Genomic DNA, 27,648 nt, shown 5'->3' with positions numbered 1-27,648 from the left:
CGAGCGGCAGGGAGGGGCGGGGCGGATGCGGGTCCGCGGTTAGTCTCGCGCGGCGGTCGTCACCGCGTGAGGTACTCTGTGGTGTAGCGTGCGCAGGTAGCAGGAGAAGCAGCTGCCGTGCGGGGGAGCCATGAAGCACTATGAGGTAAGAAAAGAGAAAACGGGGATTGAGCGACTGCCGCAGACCTTATTTTTCGATTTCGTGAGACAATCGGCTCCCCGTTTTACGTCCTGTGCCCAGAAAAGGAGCCGGACGGCGCAGGCGCAGTAGGCACGCGTTGTGCCCAGGACCACTCGTAAATTTCAGTGCGCATGTGCGGGGGAGGTATTTATAATTCTGCAACCCTGGCTGTTTTGGGGGTGCCTTTTCTTGGGGTCTCTGCAGGACCTGGGAAGCTTGCAGGTTCCTCGCAGCTCCCCATGCAGGATGAATTGTAGGTAGGGGAGGAACGAGGGTGTGGAACCCTTGCTCTCACTCTTGAGGGTGTCTTGCACAAACCTTGCACCGTGCCTTCGCCTCGGGCTTAGAAAGGGGCTTTGCAGTCTGTCCTCTCTGGCATGACCTTTGGACCCCTTCCCTCGCCCGGGACGGCTCCCTGAGCGGCTTAGGCGGTGAAGGAGGTGTAGCTGCAATGCTGGCTCCTGCTGAACAGCAAAGCTGATCTTTGCTTTCTGTTAATCTAAGAGATCATCTCCGTCAAGTCCTGCGTGTCACCGAGGAGGAATCTCACACCCACAGCCACTTTTGAGGTTCAGGGCTTCTGACTCCTAACTGGGGCCTCTTTTACCCTTAAAACGAAGTGTTCTGATGAACTTATCAACCTAGCTGATAATATAATATTAATAATTTCATTATTGCTGGCTTATAAGTAGCATTAAATGATTAATTTATTATTAAAGTTCATAATAATAATTTAGAGAGTGTTACGTTTCTGCCAGTGAGTGTCTGTTACCTTGTTTTCTTAGCCTCACAGCCTTGTGAGATAGGAGACTTATTATTGTTTCTGTATATGAAGAAACAGTCTCAGAGATGTCAAATGACTTGCTCAAAGGTCCCCAGCTAGTTAGTAAATGCAGGACAGAGAAAAACTCAGGACTCCAGAGTGTCAGTTGCTAACCACTTTGCCATACTGGTCCCCAAATGAAAATTAGCCAGGTGAGAAACTTTTTTTTCCCCTTCCCGGGTTTAAAAAAGTGTGTTAAAATACACATAAAATTTACCGTCTTAATCATTTTAAAGGGTGCAGTTCAATGGCATTAAGTACATTCACACTGTTGTGCCACCATAACCACCATCCACATCCACCTCCAGAACTCTGTTGTTTTCATCTTGCGTAACAGAAATCCTACCCATTAAACACTAACCCCCTTCTCTCCTCTGCCCAGCCCCTGGCAACTGTCATCCTACTTTCTGTCTCTTTGAATTTAATCATGTTAGGTGGTTCATATAAGTGTAAGGAGACAGTCTGATTTTTGTTTGCTAGTGAAATACCACTGCTTCTGCCCACTCCCTTTACTACTGCTACTATTACTGTTATTACTTTCTGTGGTAATTTACCCAGAATCTTTTGAAACCTTTAACCCAGAAGTTGTTAATGATTTTTTGACGTGGCACAAAAATGAGGAGGTAGAATTTAGTAATCTCTTATGCCTCTTTCAACTTTATGATTGTAGAGTGAAATTCTTCTAATACAGTTCTTCTAATACAGTTTTACCTTTCAAAGCCTCTCTGTAACCCTGGAGAAAAAACCACATTCAGTTTGAAAGACGGAGGATGGGAGATACATGTGGCCTTTGACAAAATGGAGTTAGTTTTAGTAGTTGGCAGGCAGATAAGGTAGGCCCCTAAGGATCCTTGGGGTGGACACTTTTGTTCTGCAAGCTTGTCACAGCCTTAGGGTCATGGCTTGATCAGGAGGACACTCAAACCCTGCCCCTCCTGGAAGTAGAAGCTTCAAACCCACTGTTCAAAGTGACCTTGGAGGAAAAAAATAAAGTTGTTATATTTCCATGTTCTGTGTTATCATTCTCTGCTGACATTTGACACATAAGCACTGAGGTGGTAGCTCCAGGGTTGCTGTACAAGGGTAAAATATCTCTCAGCCCAGTTTGCACAGCAGGCTGATCAACTCTATTACAGGTGTTTGTTGCAGATCAATAAAAATAGCAGAGATTCTTTCCTTCACATTTAACACCTTGAGAAAGACTGTATTTCTATTTGGGACTAAGTGTGTTCTTCCACATCCCTCCACCTGCCCAACGCCCCGCCCCCCCCCCCCCCCCAACAAAGCAACCCCTAAACCACTGGGTGATTAACACCCACCAGAAAGACCTTTTTGACTGGGATAGAGCCCTTGGAGACTATGGAGTGTAATTTACAAGAGAGAGAGTTGATGCTCAGAAAGGTTCGGGACTCGCTCAGTGACACAGTGAAGTGAATGAGGGTTGATATCTGATGTTTGAGGCAGCTAGGATTCCGGCTGGAGGGGCGATTTTTGCCACTCACTAAATAACTAGCCTAGGGCAGATTACTTAATCTCTCTGAGCTCCTCGGAGCAAAATAATTGTGACAGAAAAGGCCAATAATAACATTATGAAATTGTTGGAACTATATCATAAGGGGTGTTTATAAAAGAGGAGTGCTGCACACAGCACTGGTTCATTTATTTTAACTGTTGTGCATGATTTCTTCACATGAAAAGCAATTTAGTTTGATTTACTTGGTCCTTTAAACTTCCCTGATGGCTCAGATGGTAAAGTGCCTGCCTGCAATGTGGGAGACCTGGGTTCTATCCCTGGGTTGGGAAGATCTCCTGGAGAAGGAAATGGCAACCCACTCCAGTACTCCTGCCTGGAGAATCCCACGGACTCAGGAGCCTGGTGGGCCACAGTCCATGGGGTCGCAAAGAGTCGGACACTACTGAGCGACTTCACTTCACTTTTAATAAATCTCCAGACATCATGTTGAGTAGAAAAAAGCAAATAGCAAAAGGTTTTTTAAATTTAAAAAAACATACCAAATGAGATTTATATGTGTTTTTTTTGTGGATAGACACCTAATTAAAGGATAAATTGTAATATGAGGTTAGAAATGTATGGGAATTACACAGTAAGAGGAACCATTGCTTGGGGAGGGATGGAACGGGAGGAAAAGGCATAGTGAGGGCTTCAGATATGTCTTTTTCTTTTTTTAAGGAATTTGTTGTAATAAATAGAGTGAAATATAAATCTGTTTAACCTGGGAGGTGGGATCTTAAGTGTCTGCTGTCTCATGTACTTTTTTCCTTCTGAATCCTTGGGTCCCTTTGAAGTAGAAGGTGAGGGATAATTTGGGTTTTTGTAGCCATCAAGTGCTGTGTTAACATGCAGGTTTCTGACTTCTGCACATTAAATTTGGTGCCTGTTTGTAGGAAGGTATTGTGTTTTGATGGAGAAGGCAGTGGCGACCCACTCCAGTACTCTTGCCTGGAGAATCCCACGGACGGAGGAGCCTGGTGGGCTGCCGTCTATGGGACACGACTGAAGCGACTTAGCAGCAGCAGCAGCAGCATTGTGTTCTGAGATGGGGCCTGCTTGATCTCTTCACTCACACCCTGCTGTGTGCTGCATCCAGCAGGCCTTCCGAAAACGCTTTTGGGATTGATTGTTTAATTACAGACGGGGGCGGGGGGGGGGGGGGGGGGGGAGCCTGGTTATGATCCGCCTCTTTCTGGGTCACTTTTTTTTTCCTTTTTATTTGGCTGTGCTGGGTCTTCATTGCTGCTCACAGACTTTCTCAAGTTGTGGCACACAGGCTTCTCATTGCAGTGGCTTCTCTTGTGGCAGACCAGAGGCTCTGCCTGTGCTTAAGTAGTTGCAGCATGCGGGCTCAATGGGTGCTCCAGCGCATGTGAAATCTTCGCAGATCAGGGATCAAACTTGTGTTCCCTGCGTTGGCAGGTGGATTCTTTACCACGGAGCCACCAGGGAAGCCCCTGGGCTCCTTTTTGTTGCCGGATACCAGGGGCAGGTCACATTTCTTGTGTCCTTGCAAAACCCCTGAGAGTTGGATACTCCTCCTTCCTCCGTTTTGTGGATAAAGAACCTGAGGCTTGGAAAGGTGAAGGAGCTTGTCCAAGGTCACATCGTGGTGGAGACAGGATCCAGACCTAGGTTTGTCTGTAGAAGAGCCAGAGCCATGGTAATGTTGGGGATGCTGGCAGTGCTGGTAGTAAGAGCCACCGGTGGTTGCTGAGGCCTGTGAGCACCTGATCAGGTGGGCATTAGTGTTACTTCTACTTAACAGGGAAGGAAACTGAGGTCCAGAGAAGTCAGTTAAGTTGCTCAAGGTCACGGAACCAGCAAGCAGTGGTGCTGGGCCTTGGTCTCTTGTTTGCCTGGCTCCAGTTTCTGTCCCTGTGATGATTCCCTGCTGATGCTAGTTGGGTTGGTGGCTGTGCTGTGCTGTTCTGAGTACCCAGCATCCCTGGAGGGAGGATGGGAGGGCCCCTGTGGGGTCCTCTGACAGACAGAGCCCCTCTGCCCTCACGTTGGATGGGCTGCCCCTTGGAGTTCCGGAGGTGAATTAGATGGGATGGGGTAGCTTCAGATCATGGTGAGCTTTTGGGACCTTTCTTGTGTTAGCGTGTGTCAGACCAGGAGCCTGTGGGGTTGGGGTGGTTTTTAGGCTTTTCTATGCCCTGCAGGCTCTGAGCAGGTGGAGGCTTACACTGGCGATTCTCCTGGTGAGCCCCTTTCTCTGACCATTAGAATTGTGGCTCTACACTTCAGCTACTCACCCCCTTGCTTCTTGGAATCTCATTGCCCCCAGGCCTCAGTGAGTTCTAGAACTCTCAGATAAGGGGTGCTTCCCCAGAGCCACACAGGGTGGGGTGGTATCCTCCCTGGGAAGACAGAAAAGCCTACCAAGCTTTGGGTCAGGGCTAGGTTCAGATCCATAACTGCCCGGCACGAAGTATGGAGCCCGTAGATTCTGTAGCCTCTCGAGCCAATTTTCTCATCTATAAAATGGGGATCCTGGTGGTGGTGTGCCCTCGGTGGCTGACTTTGGCTCCATTCTTCCCAACCTTGCCTTCAGGGACATCAGGTTGCTAAGCTTGAAATCAGCAGAGGGTGTGGGTAGGGGTTGTATTTACACCATGGACTGAGGCAGATGCTACAGGCAGACCCTCCCTCTTCTCCAGTCCCAAGTTACTCATGACCTGCACACCGCTGGGCACCATGGGCCCTACCTCACAGGTTATCCCTTCAAGGAATTACTGCTCTGGTGAGCATTAGATAGGTGCAGCACAGCAGCTAACATTTAACTAGTTCTACTGAACTACACCGGAGAAGGCAATGGCACCCCACTCGCAGTACTCTTGTCTGGAAAATCCCATGGATGGAGGAGCCTAGTAGGCTGCAGTCCATGGAGTTGCTAAGAGTCGGACACGACTGAGCGACTTCACTTTCACTTTTCACTTTCGTGCATTGGAGAAGGAAATGGCAACCTGCTCCAGTGTTCTTGCCTGGAGAATCCCAGGGACGGGGAAGCCTGGTGGGCTGCTGTCTATGGGGTCGCACAGAGTCAGACATGACTGAAGCAACTTAGCAGCAGCTGAACTACACCGTGGTCCTAAGGCCTGAGAGAGGGAGAGGAGGCGCGGCCTGGGGGAAGGAGGCGGGGCCTGGGGGAGGAGGCGGGGCTGAGGTGAGGAGGTGGGTGGGAAGAACCAAAGTGGTAAGGGTGGCAGTACGGGTGGCGGGTGGTGGTGGGTGGGCAGCTGGGCGCAGGGTGGGACAGCTGTTGGAGAGAATGGTGAGGGGCTCGAGTGGGGATGGGGAACCCTGAGCCTGGCAGAGCCTCTTGAGTAACTGGTTCCTGAGCAGTGAGAAAGGTGGAGAGTTGACAGCTGTGCGTGTGGTAACATTGTTAATGCAATTGAGTTTGGTGGGGAGCCCTGTACTTTGATTGACAGGCTTGGCCAGATGAGAAAGGCCCGGAGACCTTGGGCTGGTTGGTCAAGTTCAAGCTAGATCTTAACACCCTCCTGCTGATATTGACAGTGGCAGCTGAGAATGTTTTAATACCTGGCCACAGCCAGAGCATTGTGAGGAAAGTCACTACTGATACAGTGCTTACTCTAAGTGCTTTTTATCTATCGACTCCTCAAAATGAACCTGTGAAGCTGGTACTCTTACCCTTATTTGAGAGATGGGGAAACTGGGACCCAGAGTAGGGAAGCAGTGTGAATTCACAGCTGGTGAATGGCAGGGCCTGGATTCTACTAGACCCAAAGTGGGCTTTGCTGTGGGTGGGCCCAAGCGACCACGCGTTGCGGAAGGAATGAAGTGTGGCTCAGTGGCCGTGACCTTTAAAGGCAGGCCACCAGCTCTACCCTCAGGACAGTTACTTGACTGTCTTGGAACATTTCAGTTGTCTCATCCGTGAAGCCAGGGTAAAGACACCTGTCTTGGGACATCCCTGGTGGTCCAGTGGGTAAGACTCTATGCTTCCAATGCAGGGGGCCCGGGTTCCATCCCTGGTCTGGAACTAGATCCTACCTGCTATAACCAAAGATCCTGCATGCCGCAACAAAGATCATCAATCCTGTGTACTGCAGCTAAGACCCAGAATGGCTAAATAAATAAATATTTTTTTTCCCCCACTAAAAAGACACCTGTCTCATGGAGCCCCTGGGCCATCTGAAGTGTCAGCACACTGGTCCGGGGTCAAGGTCCAGATCATTAGGTGGTCAAGGACAGAGCTGTATCAGTGAGGCTACCTGGAATACTTTCTGCATGCGTTCTTTCTAGAACATCTCCAGATGTGTTAATGAACAAGACCCAGCGGGCTCCTGGAGATGGAGTTGTGCCAAACAGTATGCCCAGAGATGGAGGAAGAAGCCCAGAAGCCCATGATGGTTCTGATGTCACACACCTTGAAGCCACGTTTTGGAATGAGCTGTTCTGTCCTTCTCTGTGGGAGGACTGTCAGTGAAGTCACAGCACAGTCAGAACCCACTTTCTAACATCGAGAGAAAGAACCATTCCAGGAAACAGGTGCCCAGAGTGGGCCTGGTCCCCTCTGATGCCTGTCACAACCTCCTTCCTTACAGGCGCACCACTGTGTCTGTTCTTGGCCCTCGCCCAGCAGCAGCCAGAGGGTCTCTGGGGCAGGGAGGATCGTAGCACTCTGCACCTCAGAACACCACCCTCAGAGCTTCTTGTCCTCTGCCCTCTGCTGACCTCACTCATTGCTGGGCTGGTTTCATCTTGAACATATACCGCCACATTCCTGCCTTGCACATAAGCCCTTCTCCCGGCCAGAAATGCTCTTCCCTCTGTTTTTCCTGTGCCTGCTTTCTTCTCATTGAGAGCTTACCTTCATTGTCATCATAGAGGCCTTCCTTGACTGTCCTGCTGGAGAGGGACCGCTGCAGCCTGTTCCTCTCCTCTGGCCCTCCCTGGGCTGTGGTTGTGGTTTCATTTGGGAACTTGATGGCCTTCCTACCTGGACAGAGTGAGCTCCATGAGGGGAGGGGCTGTTGGTGTCTTGTTCCTGCAGCTTCCCTGGCACCTGGACGATTGAGGGAGGTTTGTGAACGGGTGGGTGAATGTATCTTCTGCCTGGGGTCAGGCCCACCGGGTGTAGAAGGGCGAGTGGGTTCTTGCTGCACTGGATGAGTCCAGTGTTGCGTGTATTGGGCTGAGGTGGCCCCGTGTGACCCATTCTTAATGGTTCCTACCAAGGGAAGTTGGCTTTACAGGTGGTTTTAAGCCCTGGGTCCACCCTGGCCACTGTTTCCTGTTGTCCCCCTCCTCCTGGAACCTGGGCATGACGAGCCCAGGACCTGCCAAGCCGGCCTGTGGGCCTGCTCCTCGTCTTGGCACAGGTTGCTAGCAGCTCCTGCTGGTCTGGACACTTTGCCGTGCAGGCTCCAATCACCTGTTCTCCAGCCCATCTCCCTTTTCTTTCCCCCTTGGCTGTCCTGGGTCTTTGTTGTGTCACCCGGGCTCTGTAGATGCAGTGAGTGGGCTTGGTTGCCCCGAGCCATGTGGGGTCTTATTTTCTGAACCCAGGTCCCGGGCATTGGAAAGTGGATTCTTAACCACTGGACCACAAGAGAAGTCCTCCATTGTCTATTTACTAGTTCATTCCTTCTGACATTTTTTTTTTTTTTCTTCTCTGTACCTATTGTATGCCAGGAAAGTGGACTCTACCTTCAGGGTCTCTTCGTCTAAGCCGAAGCCTGAAAGAAGTCTTCCGGGAAGGGAGGAGCTCAGCTTGGGCAGAGGTCTGGAGGCCAGGCTAAGTGGTTGTATGATGAGTGATGGGGCTGATCAGGCCAGGCTTTGCAACGATATCTGTGGACTCACTGGCGATGGAGGTCCTTTTTCCTGTTGATGTTGCCCAAAAGCTTAACTTTCAGAGAGCAGTTTATTGAGTCCTTGGAGAGTGCTCCCACTGTGGTGTGTGTTATATAAACATGTGAGAGTAGTTGTTCCTTATTACTGACAACTGTGTTGTGGGTGGTATTCAGCACTCCCTGCTCCCACCCCCAGTCCAGTGGTTAGAGATGGGCCACGAGCCTCTCAGTCCTCTGGGGGATAAAGGGCCTCTCAGTAGCCTGTGGTGACTGGCAGGCTGGCATAGCCCTCTCCCTGCCCTGTCCCTGCTCGAACCAGTCTCTTATGTAAGCAGAGCTCATGGGCCATTCAGGTACCCCGGGAGACTGCAGAGTTCTTGGTCTCAGGGCCTTCTGAATTCTTGTTTTCCTCTTTAAAAGGACCAGGGAGCAATGGCTGGGGACCATGCCCATTGTGTGAGGGGCCTGAGGGAACGTTACCTGGCCTTTGGGTGTGAGTGGGCCTTTCAAGCTGGTGGGGAGGGCAGTGGTAAACAATCTGCTTGCCAATCACATGGGAGACGCAGATTTGATCCCTGAATCGGGAAGATCTCCTGGAGGAGGAAATGGCAACCCCCTCTGGTGTTCTTGCCTGGAAAATCTCATGGACTGAGGAGCCTGGCAGGCTGCAGTCCATGGGGTTGAAGAGTCAGACTGAGCACACACACAGTTTAACACTAGCAGCTGGGGCTTCATAGAGTAACCGGAGGCAGGCTGAACTGGAGCGGGTCCGAGAGCTGTAGCTTCTGGTCTTCTTGTTAGGAGAAGCTGTCTCCCAGGACACCTCAGGAAGCTAATCTAGAAGAAGAGGGGTGGGTTGGGGGAGTTGCCGAATTGATGCTTCTCAGGAGGTGCGGTTGGCAGAGCGTGTCTCTGGTGGGGGGTGGTGAGGGTAACAGCAGAATTCTCGGGAAGATACGTATAGCCTGGAACAGTGTGTTGTTGAGTCCACTCTGGAGAATCAGATCTCCTGCAGTCTCCTGGCTGGAGGTGGCATCCACAGAGGGACAGGCTGGGGTTGAGCCGGGAAATCCCAGTGCTGGGCCAGATTCCAGAGAGGTAGCTCTGCTCGTCCCATCCTCACATCCCATCATTCAGGTCTCAACTTGAATGTCACTTCCTCCGAAAGGCTCCCTCTGAGCCACCCAGGCCACACTTGTCACCTTCTCGCTGCTCCTGTTTTGGTTCTCCGAGTGGCACTTAGCAGCTTCAGAGAGCTGTTAGTGTGAGGCTGTCCTCTGTCACACCCGCTGTGGATCAAGTGATTGTGTCCCTGCCTGTTAGAGACCCACGGGAACAGGCTGGGCGGGCTCAGGCAGTTAGCTGCATCGTCCATGCCTCCCCCCAAACTGTCCCACATCCAGCGATCAGGAGGACCCTCCAGCTTGCGGGGTGCCTGGCAGTTCCCTGGAACTGGTGGATTTAACTGAGGGCACTTGTAGCTCTGGTGCGTTAGTGTGGGCGCCTGCTTATCTTTTGGTACTTTGGAACTTGGCCATTTCTGCCCCCCTGTTTTTGACTCTAAGTTGCTTGAACTCTGAATGTTCATGTAGGGATGACATGGAAATTCTACAGGAAGCACTAACCGTGACGGGCAGGCCCCAGTAATGTTTCCTGCCAGGCTCCTCCAGGCGCCATCTGAGAAGTGGGCCCCGCGACTACGCATTCTGAGCACTGCATCCGGGCTCCCCGGGGGCCTCGGTAGATTGCAGCATTTCCCGTCTCTCCAGCTGGGCCTGCGAACCTGCACCATCTGGGGAGAAAGCGTGGGGAGCGGTGTCTGAAGACTCCGGGGCTCATTTCCTCTTGCTTCATTTCACTCTCTCTGCTGGAGCCGAGCTGGCCGAGCCCTGTGGGGTTGGGGGAGGCTCTGAGGGTCTTGACCTGTGAAGCTGCTCAGAGGCAGCACTGGACGGGGGCAGGCAACCAAGGGCAGCTTCCAGCGCCCCTCCTGCAATAGCTGTAGCTGAGTATTTTCTGTTAAACTACCTTTCCCTTTATGGACGTGGCTAGGCCTGTTCAGTATTCCAGAAACCCTGCCCTCCTCCGTCAGAGTCTTCTTTCACTTGGTAGTTACTCTCCTCTCTTTGTTCCACGATGTACATCTTTCCCCTCAGCATTTTCATGTTCCTGAAGTTGGGATGCATCTTATGATTTGTATCTGTCCACCCATTTATCTAATGTTGGCATATGTGTCCCCCCTCAAAAAAAAAAAAAAAAAAAAAGAGCAGCTTGTTTTGAGTCAGTGACACTTAAGGATCCAGGAATTAGGGCGTTTTTCTCAGTGCTTGCCACCTTCATGCTCTCATCAAAGCCGCCAGGGTCTCTGGCCTGGGCTGTCTGCAAGACGGTCACTGCTTCCACGCTTGTCCCGAGCAGCAAGAGGGTTCCTTCTCAAACCAAACCGGGTTGTGGCACTTGAGCCACTGCCGCTCCCGGGACTCACACTTGGAGGACTCGTCTCGGCCTCCACTCCAAGGCTGCTCCGCAGCTGCGTGCCTTTGAGCACACTGGGCTGCATCCAGTCTTTGGATGTTCCCGAGCCTTGCCGACCTGTGTGCTGCCCCAGGGCCTTTGCAGTTTCCTCCGGGAGCCTCATGCTGGCCATCACTTTGGCTCAAGTCTCACATCCTTAGAGAAGCCTTTCCTGACCGCCTCCTGTGGTCCTCTGGGCTCCCTGCCCAGCTCTTTTCTTCCCAGCAGCTGGTTCATCCTGACCTCGTGTTATGTAATAGATTCTTTGCCCATATTCCCCTTGAGCCTGAGCAGACCCAGTGGGCTGGGGCGGGGGGTGAGGGGGCACTTGGCCATGGTATCCGAGCATCTGGGCCAGTGCCTGGCATGCTGCACACAGGTCTTTCTGTTCATCATCGAGCTTAGCACCCTGCACAGGCCTGGCGCAGTGAGGGTCTCAGTCAGTGTTGCCTGAGCAGATGAAGAACGGGAACTTCTCAGCCAGCAGAAGGGGTTCTTGGGGGTTTGAGATGCCCTCCATATGTGGCTGAGCCCTTCGCAGGTCTCTGTGTAGGAACCCCTTCCTGCTCTGCTTGGGCACTGGACACAGGGTCCAGGGCTCTGTGGGCTCCCTGGCCTGGGCCAGGCGTCTGCAAGGAGCACAGGGAGCGGGATCGCTGTGGGGCAGAGCCCTCTGGCTTATGTATGGGAAGGTTTGATGGGCTTGCTCGGAGCTCCTCTGGGCCACGTGTTGCCTGGGAGCTGGGCAGCTCCTGGGGCTGAGACTGGACTGGGATACGGACTCTTTCTTTCACACCCTGACTGGGCAGTGGCTGCCGTACTGTGTGTTCTTGGGGACCTGCGCGGGGCTGAGAAAGTGAGCAACGCCAGGCCCTGGGACCGGGTCACGAGTCACTGCTTTCAGAAAAACAGTGGAGTGGTGCCTAACGGTAGCTGGAAGACCTTACAGATATTTCTGAGACTAGGTCACCGTGAGACTTTGGGCCAGTAACTCAGAAGGAGTTCACAGAATTGGGGACTTTTTTGCTTTAACAAGACCCTGTCTATACTCATCTGCTTATTTATGTGAATATGGCTTCTTAGTGTTTACTTGAATAAAGAAATGTCAGAATAAAAGCTCTATCTCATTCTAGCAATAAGAAATAGTCACCTTGGCTACATGACCTGATTGGGAAAATGGTACATCCATGCCATCTAGAGATGCAGTGCTGATAACCTGCTGTTTATGGTTAATGTTTAGTGATGGTTGTTGATTCATAGTTTATGTTTAGCTGATAATGTAATGATAACTCATCCTGAAGGATTTTCTCTTTACACTTAGAACCTTAGGTCATGAAAATGTTCGTAAGAAATTTCAATTTGAGCAGTAGATATGATGCTCAGTAATAACCTTCAATCAGGGACTTCCCTGGTGGTCCAGTGGTTAAGAATCAGCCTGCCATGCAGGGGACACAGATTCCATCGCTGGTCTGGGAATATCCCACATGCCTTGGGGGCAAGGAAGCGCATGTGCTGCAACTCCTGAAGCCCACGTACTTTAGAGCCCGTGCTCCGAAACAGGAGAAGCCGCTGCAGTGAGAAGCCCGAGCACCACGAAGCGTAGCTGCTGTGCTCTGCAACTGGAGATAACTAGTGAGTCACAATGAAGACCCAGCACAGCCAAAAAAAAACACCCCACAAACCTTCAATCACGATCCTGTATTTGAATAAAATTCAATGCAGGAGGGTAGCGAATAGAATTCAACTTCAAGGCAAAAAAGGAGCAAATATTAAGGAGCTTGTTTATAGCCTTTTTTTTTTAAGTGGAATGATGGTAGATAGGAAGCTACTTAGGTATTTAGACCCTGGTGAGATTTAACAGAGCCCCATAAATTTTATATAGAATTTGCAATATCTGCAGTAGGCCAGAAATGACATCTTTTGCAACTGTTCAAGCTCAGGTGAAAAAGTATTGTCAACTTAAAAATGTGTTGGGGGATACATTCAATCAGCAAAATTATTTTAGGGATATGTGTGCGTGCTCATTTACTCAGTCATAGTCTCTTTGAACTGTAGCCTGCCAGGCTCCTCTGTCCATGAAATTTTCCCAGGCAAGAATACTGGAATGGGTTGCCATTTCCTCCTTCAGGGGATCTTCCTAACCCAGTGATTCACCCACGTCTCCTGGGACTCCTGCATTGGCAGGCGGGTTCCTTACCACTGAGCCACCTGGGAAGCCACATACATGACCCGTGTTCATAGAGCACCCAGATTGCTCACAGATGCTTCCATGTGATTACAGGAAGGAGGAGTGGTGTTTCTCAGTGAGCTGAATCTCTTTGGGGTGTTCAGTCAGCATTTCAGACTTAACATGTCCAAAACTGAGCCTGGATTCCCCCCCACCCCCCACCCCAACCTCAGCCTGCATGATCTGCGTGACTCCCACTTCCCCACACCCACGCCTGCCAGTTAATGGCAGTTCCAGTCTTCTCATCACCAGGCCCCAGGCTGTTTGACTCACCTCTTTCCCTCACGCCTCATGTCCCGGAATTGGCAAATAATGTACCTCTGCCTTGGGAATACCTGTGGAATATAACTGCTTCTCATCAACCCTGCTGCCATCATGAGGCCCAGGCCAGGGATTGGCAGACTCTACCTGGGAAGGGCCAGATGGTAAAGCCCAAGGCTTTTCTGGCCATACAGCCTCTTGACGGCTTCTCAACCCTGCGGCTGTCACAGAAGCAGCCCTGGACGATCTGTCAACCCGGGAGCATGGCTGCGTTCCAGTGAACTTTGTGGATACTGAAATTTGAATTTCATATAATTCCCATGTGCCATGCAATAGGCTTCTGATTTTTTTCTTAACCACTTAAAAGTGTAGAAATCATCTTAGCTTGTACAAAAACAGGTGGTGGGCCAGAATTAACCTGTGGGCCATAGTTTGCTGGCCTCTTGGTTTAAGCCATCCTTTATCTTGATAACTTCTTTTTTTTTTTTTTTTTTTTATCTTGATAACTTCTTATTGGTCTTCCGGGTTCCATCCTTATTCTCCCATATATAGTTCAGAGGGGTCCTTTAAGAAGTCGTCATGTCACATCCCTCTGGTGCCCAGAACCCCCATGGCTCCCACTTCAGTCAGAGTAGAAGCCATAGTCCTCACCGGGCTTGGGAGACCCTGCATGACCCATCAGCTCCCTGTCCTCACCTCCTCTCCTCCCCCCACTACCCTGATCCCCAGCCACAGAAGCCTTGGCTCTGTTGCTTAAGCACACCGAGCAGGCGGCACCTCAGGACCCTTGCACAGGGCATTCCTCTGCGTGGACGCTCTCCTCCGATCTCTCAACTGCCCTTTCCTTAATCACCTTCAGGGCTTGGCTCAACATCCTTTCGGGGGAGATCTTTCTTGACCACTTTATGTGAAACTGCCGGCTCCCTTCACCTGCCACTCCCTGTCCCGTTTTATTTATTTATTGACATGCTACAGAGCATGTAGGATCTTAGTTCCCTTGCTGCTGCTGCTGCTAAGTCACGTCAGTCGTGTCCGACTCTGTGCGACCCCATAGACAGCAGCCCACCAGGCTCCCCCATCCCTGGGATTCTCCAGGCAAGAACACTGGAGTGGGTTGCCCTTTCCTTCTCCAATGCATGAGAGTGAAAAGTGAAAGTGAAGTTGCTCTGTCATGTCTGACTCCCAGTGACCCCGTGGGCTGCGGCCCACCAGGCTCCTCCGTCCATGGGATTTTCCAGGCAAGAGTACTGGAGTGGGATGCCATTGCCTTACCAGGGATCAAGCCCATGTCTCCTACAGTGTATGCATGGAGTCTAAACCTCTGGAGGTCAAGGAAGTCCCTATAACTATTTTATGGTCTGTGTTCCCTGCTAAAGTGGCAGTTCCACACGGGCAAGGATTCCGGGCTGTCCTTCCAGGGCTGAACTCCCCAGAGTCCCTAACAGTGCCTGGCATGTAGTAGGTATTTAGTCACTATTCAGTCACTGCTTTTACAGTGGAATGAGTCTCAGTGTCCTCACCTGGAAGAGGGGAGTAATAGTAAAGGAGATAATTTGTGTCAGGACCTGCCTCCCCGCCTGCACGTTGGGAGTATACAGGAGGTGTTAGCTGTTGTTGCTGCTGTGGGCATTAAGGCCGGCCACATGGGTCTCAGACTGGGCTGTCGCGCGCAAAACTGACCTTCCTGCTGCACGTGGAGCTGGGCGTGCTGTGCGCGGGTCGGGAGTCAGCCTGGACGAGCGCCCCCTGCTGGTCAGCCTGTTGTCAGCGTGTTGTCAGCCTGTGTCCACAGGGCTCCAGCGTCCCTTCTTCCAGCTCCCTGGCCCGACAGCGCTTTCCTGCCAGAGATGCAGAGAGACCAGATGTGATCACCAACCTTGACCTGGCCAGGGTGTGCAGGGTTGCAGGTCTGGGCCGTCCTCCCAGAGTCTGGGGTCAGGGACGGTTCTGGAGGACGAGCATTCAGTTCTACGGAGCAAAAACAGGTGGGGCCCTGCCCCTGGAGCCTGTGACTCCTGAGCCTCCGCTGCCTTGTTTGTAAAGTGGGGTGACAAGGCCAGCTCGAGCTGGTGGAGGCTGGGTGCTGGCACCCTGCTTGACGGCTGAGGGAGGGGGCAGGGACTGGGTAGGGAGCGACTGGGGCAGGGGGGTTGGCTGAGAGTTTCACCGAGGGCATGTCAGTCAGTCAGGCAGTCTGTCTGTCATGATAAGGATTTGGAGCATTGTCCAAAGGGCAAGAGCCTATTTGAGGACGGCAGCCCAGGGTGAGTTGGCCACCTCCATCTGTCGCTGGGAACTTCGAAGCTGTGGGTGCCTGACTCCATCAGAGGTCCCTATTTTCTCATCTGCATTGTCCAGGTCAGGGCTCTTGAGGTGGGCTTTGTAGGTGGGCAGGATTCAGGGTCATTGGGCGGGGCCCTTTGCCACACCTCCCACGGGGATGCGCTCTGTCAGGCCCTCTTGCGAGCATTCCCGTGTCAGGGCGCGGGCAGGAACAGAGGCTGGTCTGGCTGTGGTCTCTGCAGCTCTCTGCCCCCATGGCACTGGTTTTCCAAGCTCATTGGTGGCTTTAGCCTGTGGCAGAAAACAGCAAAACAGCTGCTGACCCTGCCTGCGCCCCTCTGGGTGGTGTTGGGGTGACAGGCCCTTTGCCCTTGGCATGGCCTGGTTCAACGGGGGCCCGGAGTTGAACAGATAAGCCTCCCAAGGACACTCCCTGGGGAGGTGACTTGTTATGCAGAATCCAAACCTCTGGAACTTAACATCAGCAAGGAGCTGGGTGCTTTCCAGATAATCAGGTCCAGGCTTTGTTCCCCCTTTCTTTATTTAGCGTTTAGTCCTGTTCTCCAGAATGCAAGTGGTTTTTGTGTGTGTGTGTGTGAGGGTGGGCAGTGGGATTCTTTCGGCCCAAGTTGGCTGGCTCTGACCTAGTTCTGTGCCTCAGGCAAGAGCAACCTCTTTTCCCAGCCCTGGTTTTCTGGGCTGCTTAGCTGGGGTTGCAGTCTTTAGTGTACAGGCCCAGGTGATTGTGCAGGTAAAGATCTCAGCACAACGTAAGCATGCATTTGATAAACCATACTAGAGGCGGCACTGCCAATGAAATGGGCCTTCACGGTGCAGCTGTGTCCAGGACAGCGCCCTCTGGAGGCCCCGGAGGCCTGTAACTGCCCAGGGAGGGGTCTGAGCCATGGGAACCAGTGGGCTGCTGGTCAAAGAGTGTGGTGGCCCTCTTGGGCCCCAGACCCAGAGTCTTGCTGTGTTGCTCCAGCTCCTTCATCTTGGGCCTTCCGTGGTCATAGCAACCAGCCAGGGCACCTGGGTGCCCAGAGAATGCCCTGCAAGGCTGGCTACTACTGGCCTGTGGGGGGGCTCCACCAGCTTCTGGCCTTGGATCCCAGAGCCCAGGGACATTGGCATTCAGACCCTGCCATTAATCGTCTGGCCAGCAGGGGTGGGACGTCTGGCCGCTTGAGGCCCTAGGAGTGGGTGGTCAGTCTCTGCCTTTCCTACCCTGGGTGACATTCCCCGCCTCCCCACTGCAGCACTTCAGGGAGGCTGTGCAGTGCCCCCAGGCACCTTGGAGAAATGGGGTCAAGAGCTGAAGCCACCTGGGAAGGAGGTATTTCTGGCCCAGCAGGTGCGGCCTGTGCTGGCTTCCTGGCAGCTGAGCCCAAGGTTTTCTCAGCTGCCCTGGCAGGAGTAGTGTGACTTCGACATTTCTGGAAAGTGGAAGGGAGAGGGAGCCGAAAGCGCTGAGCTGCCGAGTCTAGATGAACGTGCTGAAGACTCTGCATTAGTGAATGGGGTGAGCCGGTTGGGCCCACACTGCTCAGGGCCAGGCCTCCATCCATCCTGTGAGTGTGGCTGCCCTTGTGCCCTGTGTGGGGCCTGTAGGGGCCGGGAGAGCCCAGGTCAGTGGCTGAGGGACCCATGGGGCCCTCTGCCCCTTTATCCGGAGTTGAGGTTGCACTGAGCAGGGCTTGCGCCCACCACAGGCCTCTTGCACCCCAGCCTCAGGAGCCCTCCACCGCCAACCCCGACAGTCCTGCCTGGTGCAGGCACTGGCACCGGCTGCGATGTGCCAGGCTGCCCAGCACAAGGCAGCCTGGTCGAAGGGCCCTTCTCTGGCAGGCAGCCCCTGTGGGGTCCCCGAGAGCCTGCTCTAGACAGGGGGCCTGTGCCATTGCTGCCTGGGGGTCTCCCCAGGGCATGTGCCTGCTGGGGGCACAGCTCTAGAAGTCTGTGTGGTGGGCAGTCTGGGGTCAGTTTACTGCTGCATGAGCTGGGAGCACCCCTCGGAACTCGGCTTCCCCATCTGTGAGATGGAGTTAATGGCGCCTGCTCCCTCGGCCGCCTTGGGGACTATAAAGGGGGGTGAGGAGAGGTGTCTGGGTAACAGCTGCAGTTCTTACCCTCTCCTGTTGGGAGGGTTCCCTTGTAGGACACACAGAACTGGGTGGTGATAAAGGTGACCTGGAGTCCACGCTGACTCTCAGGCCTGGGCCTGGGATGTAGACTGCCCTGGGGCCCCTGGGTCTTGTTTACATCCAGGAGGGGCCAGAGGGACACTGGGCCCGGCTGTGTGAGTGAAAATGGGGAAATGGAAGCTGGAGTGGGGTCTGGCTTCTGGCTCGGGAGCCCTCCTGGGAACTGGCGCCTGGGCCCTGTGTGGCAGCTCCCACGGGGTAAAGCAGCAGTTGCAGACTCGTCCAGCCCGGGCTTAGGTGGTGCCTCCCCTTCCTGCCACCCTCCTGCTTGGTGCTTCTCCCTTCTGAGGCCCAGGTCAGAACCTCAGAGTCCCTCCCTTCTCACCTCCACATCCAGACCCTCAGCACATCTGGTCACTTCCGTCTTCGCAGTCTGTCCACTTCTTACTCCATGGTCACCTCCCTGCTCCTGCCCCCACTGGTGCCTCTGCCCTGGTCTTTCACTTTGCAGGGGGTGCCTCTGAACAACTGAATCAGGTCACACCCCTCCCCTGCTCAAGAACCCTCCGTGGCTCCCACCTGCATCAGTAATAGCCAGAGTCCCTCCTGTGGCACACAGTGCCTGCGCCTTCCCTCCCCCGCTGTGATCAGCCCCCTCACTCCCCATTTGTGCCTTCCTGCTCTCCCCCTCCACACACTGCTTCTGCCACACCGGGTCTGCTGCTTGCATTATATTGGTCAGGGACATATTAATATGGCTTTTGTTGCCTGTTATTGATCAGAGACAGATGAGTATCACTTACATAACAGGTCACCAGCCACAGGCGTTAGTTTCTGCAAAACCCCCTCGGTCAGCAATGAGTTAAACATGCTGGTGCAGTCTCAGGGCCTTTGCACTTGCTGCTCCCGCTGCCTGGAACGCTTGTCTACGTGGCCATGTGCATGGTGTGTTCCCACTTCCACTGGCCGGCCTCCTGACAACTCTGAAGTGGCCATCCTCCCCGCTCCTGACTCCCCCACCCCGCCTCCTTTCTGTTTTTCTCCACAACTCTTGGTTTAAAACATGCCACTATTGACCATCTGTCTCCCTGTCCCCTGCCCTCGCCAGAACGCATGCAGGTCATGGCAGTGCCCGCGGGAAGTGGGGAGGCGGGAAAGGATACGCGAATGAAGGAATGAGCGTGAGATAGTGGCTCCCCAAGGCCGCCTGGCTGGTGAGTGGGAGAACAGTTAGTGCACATTCTCCTGATCTCATCCTGCCGTGGACGGAGGTACGCTGGTCATTCACCTGGAGCGCCGGCCGCTGTGCGCACCCTTCGGGCCGTGGCCGCAAGGGGGCAGTGGAGAGCGCGGCAGCGTCCGCGGCTGCTGACTCGAGCGCTGGTGCTGAGCTAGAGCAGGGACGCTTGGTGCCGCCCCGCCTCCGCCATCAGCACGTGTCTTGCTATTGTTAGGGTTCGGGCTCAATGTCACCAGCTCCTCGCACCACCCCTCTGACCTTGGTGTGGTCGGGCCCCTTCAGGGTCATCGTCAGGTTTTGCAGGAAAGAGACCTGGCACCCCGTGTGTCTGCCACTTGTATTTTGGTAGTATCGGTCTGATAACATTTACTTTTCTGTGAGAGTTATTCTAGACCGGACATGTTTGTGTGCTTTCTCAGGGAGGCCTTCCCTGACCGCTCTGTCTAAAATGGCTGTCCTCCCCACTCCTGATCCCCGGTTCTCTGTTTTCCCCTTATCTCTTGTTATAAACTTTGCCACTGTTGTCTGTCCCCCCCCCCCGCCCCTCACCGCCCCCCCACAAGCACATACAGACTAGAATGGTGGTGCTGATTATCTGTAAGTCTTAAAGTAATCCTGTGAGATAGCAGGTGAGGGCGGCCCACTTGGTAGCTGAGAAAATGGAGGCTCAGAGAGGTTGGGTAACTTGCCCAGCGCCACACAGCCCGAAAATAGGTGAGTCTTTTTGACCTCAGCGCCTCCTTGTCAGGGGCTGCTGGGCCTGTGGTGCTGCCTGCAGGCAGGGTGTGTGGAGCCTGTCAGCGGGGAACCCCTTCTGTGTTGGGGGTGCTGGTGAAGGAAAATAGAGGGTTCCCTTGGAGCCAAAGCAGGCTCATTGCTGACCCTTTGCTTCAGTCAGTGGTGCCCCAGGGCCTGGGAGGAGGGTCTGGCGGCCAGAATGCTGGGCCCCGCAGGGTCGCCGGAGCTGGGCCGTGGCCTGCAGGCCTCACAGAGGCCTCCTTGGAACGAGGCTGGGGAAAGCTCCCCGCAGCAGCTCCTGCTCTGGGGTCTGGCGTGGTGGGCAGGCCCCCCAGCCCCCCAGTATGGTGACGGAGGGGTGAGGGAAAGGCCTTGGCTCAGAGGCTGGTGGGGAAGGGGCTTTATGCCCCAGCTCCGTGGCCTTGGGCAGGGGGCCTCCCGCAGGTGTTTCTGGAGCACGGCTCTTCCCGGGCTGTGTTCTAGGTGCCAGGGAAGGGCCGAGGACAGGACAGTCTCCGCCCCCTGGAGCTGACCATCCAGTGGGAGGCAGACGGTAAATGTCTGCGTTGCTATTTTAAGGTGATGGTCAGGAGGGACCTTGCTGAGGTGGCGAGGGAGAGCCCTGTGGGGTCTGGGGGAGAGCAGCGCCGGTACTGAGAGCTGCATGTGCAAAGGCCCCGAGTCTGTCCTGCTCTCAAGCCCGGTTCCCTCATCTGCCACGTGGGGATCACCCCGGGAGCCTTGCCTCCCTGAGGCTATGGTCCTCGAGCTAGCTTGAAACAGGTGCTCAAGGAGTGGGTGCCCCTTTCTACAATGGAGCCTTGATCAGCGGCATCTGCCCATTTCCACGAAGGCGGGGAAAATGGCGGGCCCCACTGCCTGGCAGTGTCTCTGGGTACTCCCCTGGGGTGGGGCAAGTCTGCAGCCCGCCCCCCCCACCCCTCCTGCAGGGTGGGCAGCACCCTGCCCCTTGTCCGACCCTGCCCTCCCACCAGCCCTGACCTTGTGCTCCCATGAGTCGCTGTTGGCTGGAGCCCAGAGCCTGGGGCCTCCGAGCGAGAAATCCTCCTGGGCTGGGTGACGCCATCGCTGAGCTGTCCCCTGTGCCCCAGGCCAGACTCCTGCCCTGCCCTTGTCCTCTGCCTGGCCATGGTGCCCGAGGCTTTGGGGCCACACCCTCCGCCTCACCAGTGCCCAGACTTCAGGTTAGCCTGATGGGCTTTGTTTCATTCATCCTCCAAGCTCTTGCCCTGCTCCACGTCCCCCCAGTCCCTTCCCTCCATGGGGGACAGAAGGAGACGCCACCCCTTCAGGAACTTCTGCCACTCACTCCTCCCTGTCCCTAGCCTGCCTTCTCCCTTGGCGGGGAGCGTCCTGAGCCTGCAGCCTTCTCTTCCGTGCTCAGGATCTCTGCTCGGCAGCCGCCCGGGTCACCTCACCCCAGTCCTGGGCCCCCACCCAGGCTGGCTTCAGGCCCGGGCACTGGGGTGTGTATGTGACAAGCATGGGGGTGAGTGCGTGCTTGGCACAGAGCAGAGGGTGGGGAGGGGTGCAGTGGGGGGTAACTCAGGGCTGAAGATTGGAAGTGCATGGTGGGGTTCACCACATTTAGGCCCTCAGTCTGGGTGAGGCGGGGTCGTGGGGAGCCTTTGCTGCTCCTTGTCTCTTACCTTTTCTTTTTCTGGGTAATTAGAACTGGTTTATACACCCACCCCCCAAAAAAACCCTACTTTATTGAGGTGAATTTCGCATAATATGCAGTAAACCATTAAAAAGTAAGTGGTTTGGCAGCATTCAGTACATTCACAGTGTTGGGCAGCCTCTGTCTCATTCCACAGCTTTCTCGTCACCCCAGAAAGAGACAGGTCCCCATCAGCTGACGTTCCCCTCCCCCTCCCACCGTTCTGTTGTGTGTCTGCTTCCGTTTACCTGTTCTGGACATTTCACAGGACAGGCGACCCCTTTGTATCTGGCTTTTTTCACCTGGCGTGTGTGTGTGTGTATTCTACCTGGCACACGTGTGTGTGCGTGTGTGTGTGCGCATGCGTGTGTGTGTGTGTCTGTATTCTACCTGGCATACGTGTGTGTGCATGTGTGTGTGTGTGTATTCTCCTACCTGGCTTTTAAACTTTAAAAATTTACCTTTCTTGAAGTAATTGCAGAGGCACAGACAGTTGCAAAATAGGTACCCACCCCTCCAGCCCCCGCCCACCCTCCCAGAGCCTTGCAGACCTCTCTGGGGTGGAGGTTTGGGGACAGGACATGAGAAAGGAGGACACAACCAGCCACAGTGGCCCTGAGCTGGGGCCGCCCCCTCCCCAGCAGGCCAGGGGCCTTGCTTGCTGCCCCCCCGCCACCCCCCGCCCCGGGCGGGCTTACCTCCGCGAGGGCGCCGCTGCTCCTTGCAGCCTGGGTGCGGTCGCTGCGGTGGCAGTGGTGGCGGCAGCTGCAGCGGCGGCCGCTGGGAGGGGTGGCCCCTGTCCCCGCTGCCCCCTCCTGCTGCCCTGCTTCCTTTCCCAGCAGCCAGTTGGGGCTTCTACAGCCCACTGTCTCCTCCTGGGTCCTGGTCTGGTGCCCGGGTTTGGGGAGAGGGTAGGATTTCAGCCCTCCCCCAGCAGCTGGCCGGCCGGGAGAGGGGCTGGTTGTATTTTAAGCTGTTGAGTGGTTCAGCAGGAACTTGGAGGCCTGCTCTCCAAGGAGACGTGGTGCAGCCGTCCTGCAGACCACACGGGTCCCAAAGACATGTGGGTGTTGCCCGCCGGGGACCCGGCAACTATTAATATGTCTGCAGCCCCGGGGCTGCGGGCCCTCTGCCCGCCCGGGGACCTGCTGTCAGTGCCCTTTCTGGCACATTTCGCCTGTGCCCCTCCCCTTTGCCGGGAGTCCCCTGGGTGGGGCTAGATGCTTGGGGGGCACAACCAGCCCCCTCCTCCTGGCCCTTCTGTCTGATTGTGTCATCTGTGTGACTCCAAGGCATTCAGTAACGTGCCCCAGGTGATGGCAGGCTCCTGCTCTAGCATGGTAACAAGAATGTTGGCCAGCACTTCTTGGGCTCTGGACTCTCCTGCCCTGGCTCCGTGACGAGGGACAGGTGGAGCATGGATGGCTCACAGGCCTACAGCCACCCCTGGCTGGCACGGGGAGCTGGGACCTGAACCCAGGCCCATCCCCTTTCCCTCTTTGCAGGCCCTCAGGGTCTCCTCACGTCCTGAGGTTTTGGGGTATGTCTGGTCTGTCAGGCACCATGCCAGCCCCTCAAGGCACACACCTTCCTACCAGCCCCCAGGCTGGGACCGAGAGAGAAGCCTGGGATCAGCCCTGTGTGCCGCCTGCTGTGCCCCCTGCCTCTCCTACTGGCAGTGGGGGGTGTCAGAGAGAAACCCTTTCCCTGGGTGGGGGTCTCTGGGTGGGTGGGTGTGCCCTCAGAGAGCCTCGTCCAGGGCCCTGCCCTGGGTTCCACGTCCTACTCCTTTTCTCCATGCTGCCTCCGACGAGGGCCTACCAGGTGGGAAGGGCTGACGGGGTCAGACCCAGTCCTGCCTGCCGCATCCGGTGCCTGATGAAGATCCGCACCAAGCCCTGCCCTGGGGCCCTCAGACCTTTCATGACGGGCTGGGGCCACTAGGCCTCACTCCAGCTCCCCCAAGTTTGCACCCTTCACTGCTGGCTGGCATGCCTTCTCCTGCCTGCCTGCTTAGGGTGGCTGGGTCAGACCCCCTCGGAGCCCTGCCTCTCCCAGCATTGCCCCCGTGCACCCCTGCCTGGGGCTCAGAGACTGGGGGGTGCCTGGGATGTCTGCTCTGGGCTCTGGGGGCTCAGAGCCTGGACAAAGATGCCGTGTTGGGCTGGCATGGTGGAAGGACTGCCCTGGTGGTGGCTTTGAATGAGGCCTGGGTGGACCTAATGAGAAGTAGGTGGAGAGGGGGGCCAGGGAGGTGGGGGTCAAGGTCTCAGTATTGGCTGGGGGTGCTTGCTGGAAGCTTCTGCATTTCCAGACCCTTGCCACACTTAGAGCGAGGCTCTCTGCACCGGGAACCCTGGAATCTGTCACCTTCCCTGGGAACACGAACGCACGAGGAAACTAATCCATAGTGTCCCTTGCAGCTCAGAAGGGGAAATGGATGATCTATCTCACAGATTCTCAGAATAGCTGGGATTTCTCCAAGCCCAGGGAGCGCTGAGGGCTGTGCTGGGCCCTGGGCTGCCCGCTGACCTCTCCCCCTCCTCCTGGTGGACTGGCCCTTGCTCTGCACTGGGCTGGGACCCGCCTCGGTGCCCATCCTGGGCATCTCCCCACCGTGCTGTTGGGGGTCCATGTCCACTGGAAAGTCTTACAGTTGGAGCCCCCCAGGCCTGGGGGGGGTGCTGCTCCCAGGTCCCTCCTCCCCAGGAGGTCTGCGGCGTGGCTCCTGGGGGACTCCGTGTGGGGCAGTTTTATATTTAGCTGGGCCGTGGCTGCTGGGCCACTCAGGTTACATCTGCACAGAAGCTGGCAGTGCCAGGGCAGGCACGGGCTTCCTTCCAGCACCGCGGCAGAATTTGATCGCGCTGGCCCGGCCCAGAGCGCCTCGCGTGGGGAGGTCTGTGGTGGGGGCTGACGGCCGGCAGCTGGGGACTCTGGCTGCTGCGGGCAGAGCGGGGCAGCATGGACCTGAGCGTGAGCCTGGCGGCCAGGGACAGCAGCCAGGGCCTCAGCCCCGGCTTTGGCCTCAACGGCCTCCCCCGGCCTGCGCCCCCCAAAGCGACCAAGAAACCTAAAAAGGCCGTTCTCTTCTTTGAGGTGGAGATTCTGGACGCCAAGACCCGGGAGAAGCTGTGCTTCCTGGACAAGGTAGGACCAGCCATGGCGCCAGCTTCGTGGGCCCGAGGGTGCTGGGCCTGGGACCCCTCCTTTCCTGAGCTCTTGGCCCCCAGGGAGATGCATATGCCCCTCCATCTGTGTCCTGACACCCACCCCCTGCCCTTCAGGGTGTGCAGGACGGGTGTGTCCCTGTGCCTGGGCCTGCCCCTGCCGCCTGGCCCTTGGGGGCAGAGCGCCCTGTTCCCTGGGTGTGGTCTGGAGCTCATGGTGCATGAGGAGGCCGTGCAGCTTCAGTGGACCCTGCAGGGCTCTGGGGCCTGGGAAGGAGGTGGGGTCCTGAGACCTGCCCCTTTCTGAGGCCAGGCCAGGGGAGGGGGGTGGTCCCATCCCAGGGAGGGCTGGAACAGACTGAGGGCCTTCACTCTGGGAGGAGCTGTGGGTGGGGTGGAGAGGAGGGGCAAAGCAGGCTTGGCTTCCATGCTCACACCATCCCCCAGCTGGTCCAGAGGCGTCCTGGCTGCCTGGTTAAAATGGCCTTCCGGCCCATGGCTGTGGTGTCGGCTGGATGGGTTGGGGGGCCTGGTCTCCAACCCTCCCCCTCCCATAGCAGTTGCCTAGGACCCCAGTCCATCCCACCTCACCAAGAGAGATCCTGGGCCCCTGGCCCTCCAAACTCCCTGCCACAGCTGACTTGTCTCCGGCCTGTGCTTCCCCCAGGTGGAGCCCCAAGCCACCATTGCCGAGATCAAGAACCTTTTCACCAAGACCCGTAAGTCCAGGGCCCAGACACACGGCCCCCTGTGACCCCTCTGGGCAGGGGCCTCCAGGTGGGACCCCATCCTGCCTGCCTCTCCCTCAAGGCCCTGCAGAGATGCCCCTGGTGTGGCCCAAGCCTCTCGGGGCTGGCCTGGGGCCGCCGCCCCCCTGTGGCCACCCGCAGGAACGCCCTTGCAGGGCTTCCGGAAGGACAACATCCCGCTATTCCTGCGCTTCCGGTCCGTGTCCCGGAGCCACACCGGGGCCCAGAGGAGCCCACCAGGCTGTGTGCCATGACACCCCACTCTCCCTACAGACCCACAGTGGTACCCCGCCCGCCAGTCCCTCCGCCTGGACCCCAGTGAGTACAGCTGTCTGCTGGGCTGCCCCCGGGCTCCAGGGTGGCTGTGGGCGAAGGCCCAGCAGCCCCTGAGCCCTGGCCCAACTCTCCTCAGAGGGCAAGTCCCTGAAGGATGAGGATGTCCTGCAGAAGCTGCCCGTGGGCACCACGGCCACACTCTACTTCCGGGACCTGGGGGCCCAGATCAGCTGGGTGACGGTGAGTGCCGAGCCCTCCTCCCCTGCAGTCTTGCCTCCCGGTGCCCCGCGGGTGACTCGCCCTCCCCACCCCAGGTCTTCCTGACAGAGTACGCCGGGCCCCTCTTTATCTACCTGCTCTTCTACTTCCGGGTGCCCTTCATCTACGGCCGCAAATACGACTTCACGTCCAGTCGGCACACGGTGGTGCAGTGAGTGGGGCCGGTGGGAGGAGGTGTGGGGTGGGGGGCCCGCCGGACCCGCCTGCGCTGAGCTGGCTCCCCGCCCCCAGCCTCGCCTGCATCTGCCACTCATTCCACTACATCAAGCGCCTGCTGGAGACGCTCTTCGTGCACCGCTTCTCCCACGGCACCATGCCCTTGCGAAACATCTTCAAGGTGAGCCCCCAGCTGCACATCGGCCCAGGCCCTTCCGCCCCGCCCTCCCTGGTGCCCCTCGCCTGGGTCCTGCCCTCCACGGGGCCTCCATCCCGCCCCACTTTTTCAGAACTGCACCTACTACTGGGGCTTCGCTGCGTGGATGGCCTATTACATCAACCACCCTCTCTACACACCCCCCAGTAAGTGGCCGGGGACCCTGCTCCCGCTGTGAACACCGCCCCCCGCCCCCCCCCCCCCCCACACACACTCCCCCCCAGGCTCTCCCCTCACGGGCCTCTCCTCTCGGCTTCCTCTTCAGCGTACGGAGCTCAGCAGGTTAAACTGGCGCTCGCCATCTTTGTGGTAAGTAGGCCAGGATGGACAGCGGGGTTGGGGGGAGTCGCGGGGCAGGGGGGCAGGGTGGGGGGGTGCTCTGAGCTGACCCGGCCTCTCTCTCAGATCTGCCAGCTTGGCAACTTCTCCATCCACATGGCTCTGCGGGACCTTCGACCGGCTGGTGAGTGGCCGGCGCGGGCAGGGGTGTGGCCGCCGGAGCAGGCCCTCGGGGGCTCATTGCTCCTGCCTTGTCTTCCCAGGGTCTAAGACCAGGAAGATCCCGTACCCCACCAGGAACCCCTTCACCTGGCTCTTCCTGCTGGTGTCCTGCCCCAACTACACCTATGAGGTGAGGGTCTGTGCTGGGCTTGGGGTTCCCTGGGGAGGGCTACCTTTGGTGGGGGGCGTGCTGCCTGGCTCTGTAGCTGCTTTTGCAGTTTGAACTTTAACATTTGGCGAGGGAGACTGTGGCCTTTTGGGGCCTAGGGTGGGCGGTTGTCAGGCTGGGCAGCTTCACCGTGCAGCCCCCACTTCACTGCTGGCTGCTCCAGCACTGGAGGTCGGTTGCCATCCCCAGTGGCCCCGAGGGTGGGCGAGGCCTCAAAAGAACACCCCTGCCCGCCCTCACCTGGCCGTTCTGCCCACAGGTGGGGTCCTGGATTGGCTTTGCCATCATGACCCAGTGTCTCCCAGGTGAGCCCCTGGCCCCGTCCTTCTCTGGGGTCCCCCTGGTCCCTTCCGTGTGCAGCCCGCTCTTCCTGACTTCCCGGTTCCGCCCCACAGTGGCCCTCTTCTCCCTGGTGGGCTTCACCCAGATGACCATCTGGGCTAAAGGCAAGCACCGCAGCTACCTGAAGGAGTTCCGGGACTACCCGCCCCTGCGCATGCCCATTATCCCCTTCCTGCTCTGAACAGCGGCTCCCCACACCTGGGCCCAGCCAGGTCCGGCTCCCGTCCCACCCCCCACTCCTGGAGGAAGAGTGGGGACCACTGCTCTCCAGGGTCTGGAATAAAAGCTGCCTGCCCGGCTGGACTCGGACTCGGCCGTGTTTCTTTGGGGGGTTGGTTCAGGGACCAGCACAC

General features: G+C 56.3%; 1 protein-coding gene across 2 annotated transcripts; it reads left to right on the top strand.

Annotated features, from left to right (window-relative positions):
• The first annotated feature begins 6 nt into the window (after positions 1–6).
• Positions 7–27,598, top strand: TECR (trans-2,3-enoyl-CoA reductase). 2 transcript variants are annotated; one of them, XM_019963990.2, is made up of 13 exons: positions 7–145; positions 24,536–24,586; positions 25,274–25,325; positions 25,629–25,673; positions 25,768–25,871; positions 25,946–26,061; positions 26,142–26,247; positions 26,357–26,429; positions 26,549–26,592; positions 26,689–26,746; positions 26,826–26,914; positions 27,213–27,258; positions 27,349–27,598. In XM_019963990.2, exons 1-13 carry the CDS (start codon positions 131–133, stop codon positions 27,474–27,476), a joined length of 927 nt encoding a protein of 308 aa, XP_019819549.1. In that variant the 5' UTR covers positions 7–130; the 3' UTR covers positions 27,477–27,598. The 2 variants fall into 2 exon arrangements, with proteins under 2 accessions (XP_019819549.1, XP_019819548.1); XM_019963989.2 differs by lacking the exon at positions 7–145 and having other exon boundaries at positions 24,353–24,586.
• The last annotated feature ends 50 nt before the right edge of the window (positions 27,599–27,648 follow it).

Source organism: Bos indicus, chromosome 7 (genome assembly GCF_029378745.1).
Source record: "Bos indicus isolate NIAB-ARS_2022 breed Sahiwal x Tharparkar chromosome 7, NIAB-ARS_B.indTharparkar_mat_pri_1.0, whole genome shotgun sequence".
Classification (NCBI taxonomy): Eukaryota; Metazoa; Chordata; class Mammalia; order Artiodactyla; family Bovidae; genus Bos; species Bos indicus.
This window is presented reverse-complemented; position numbering and strand designations above follow the sequence as displayed.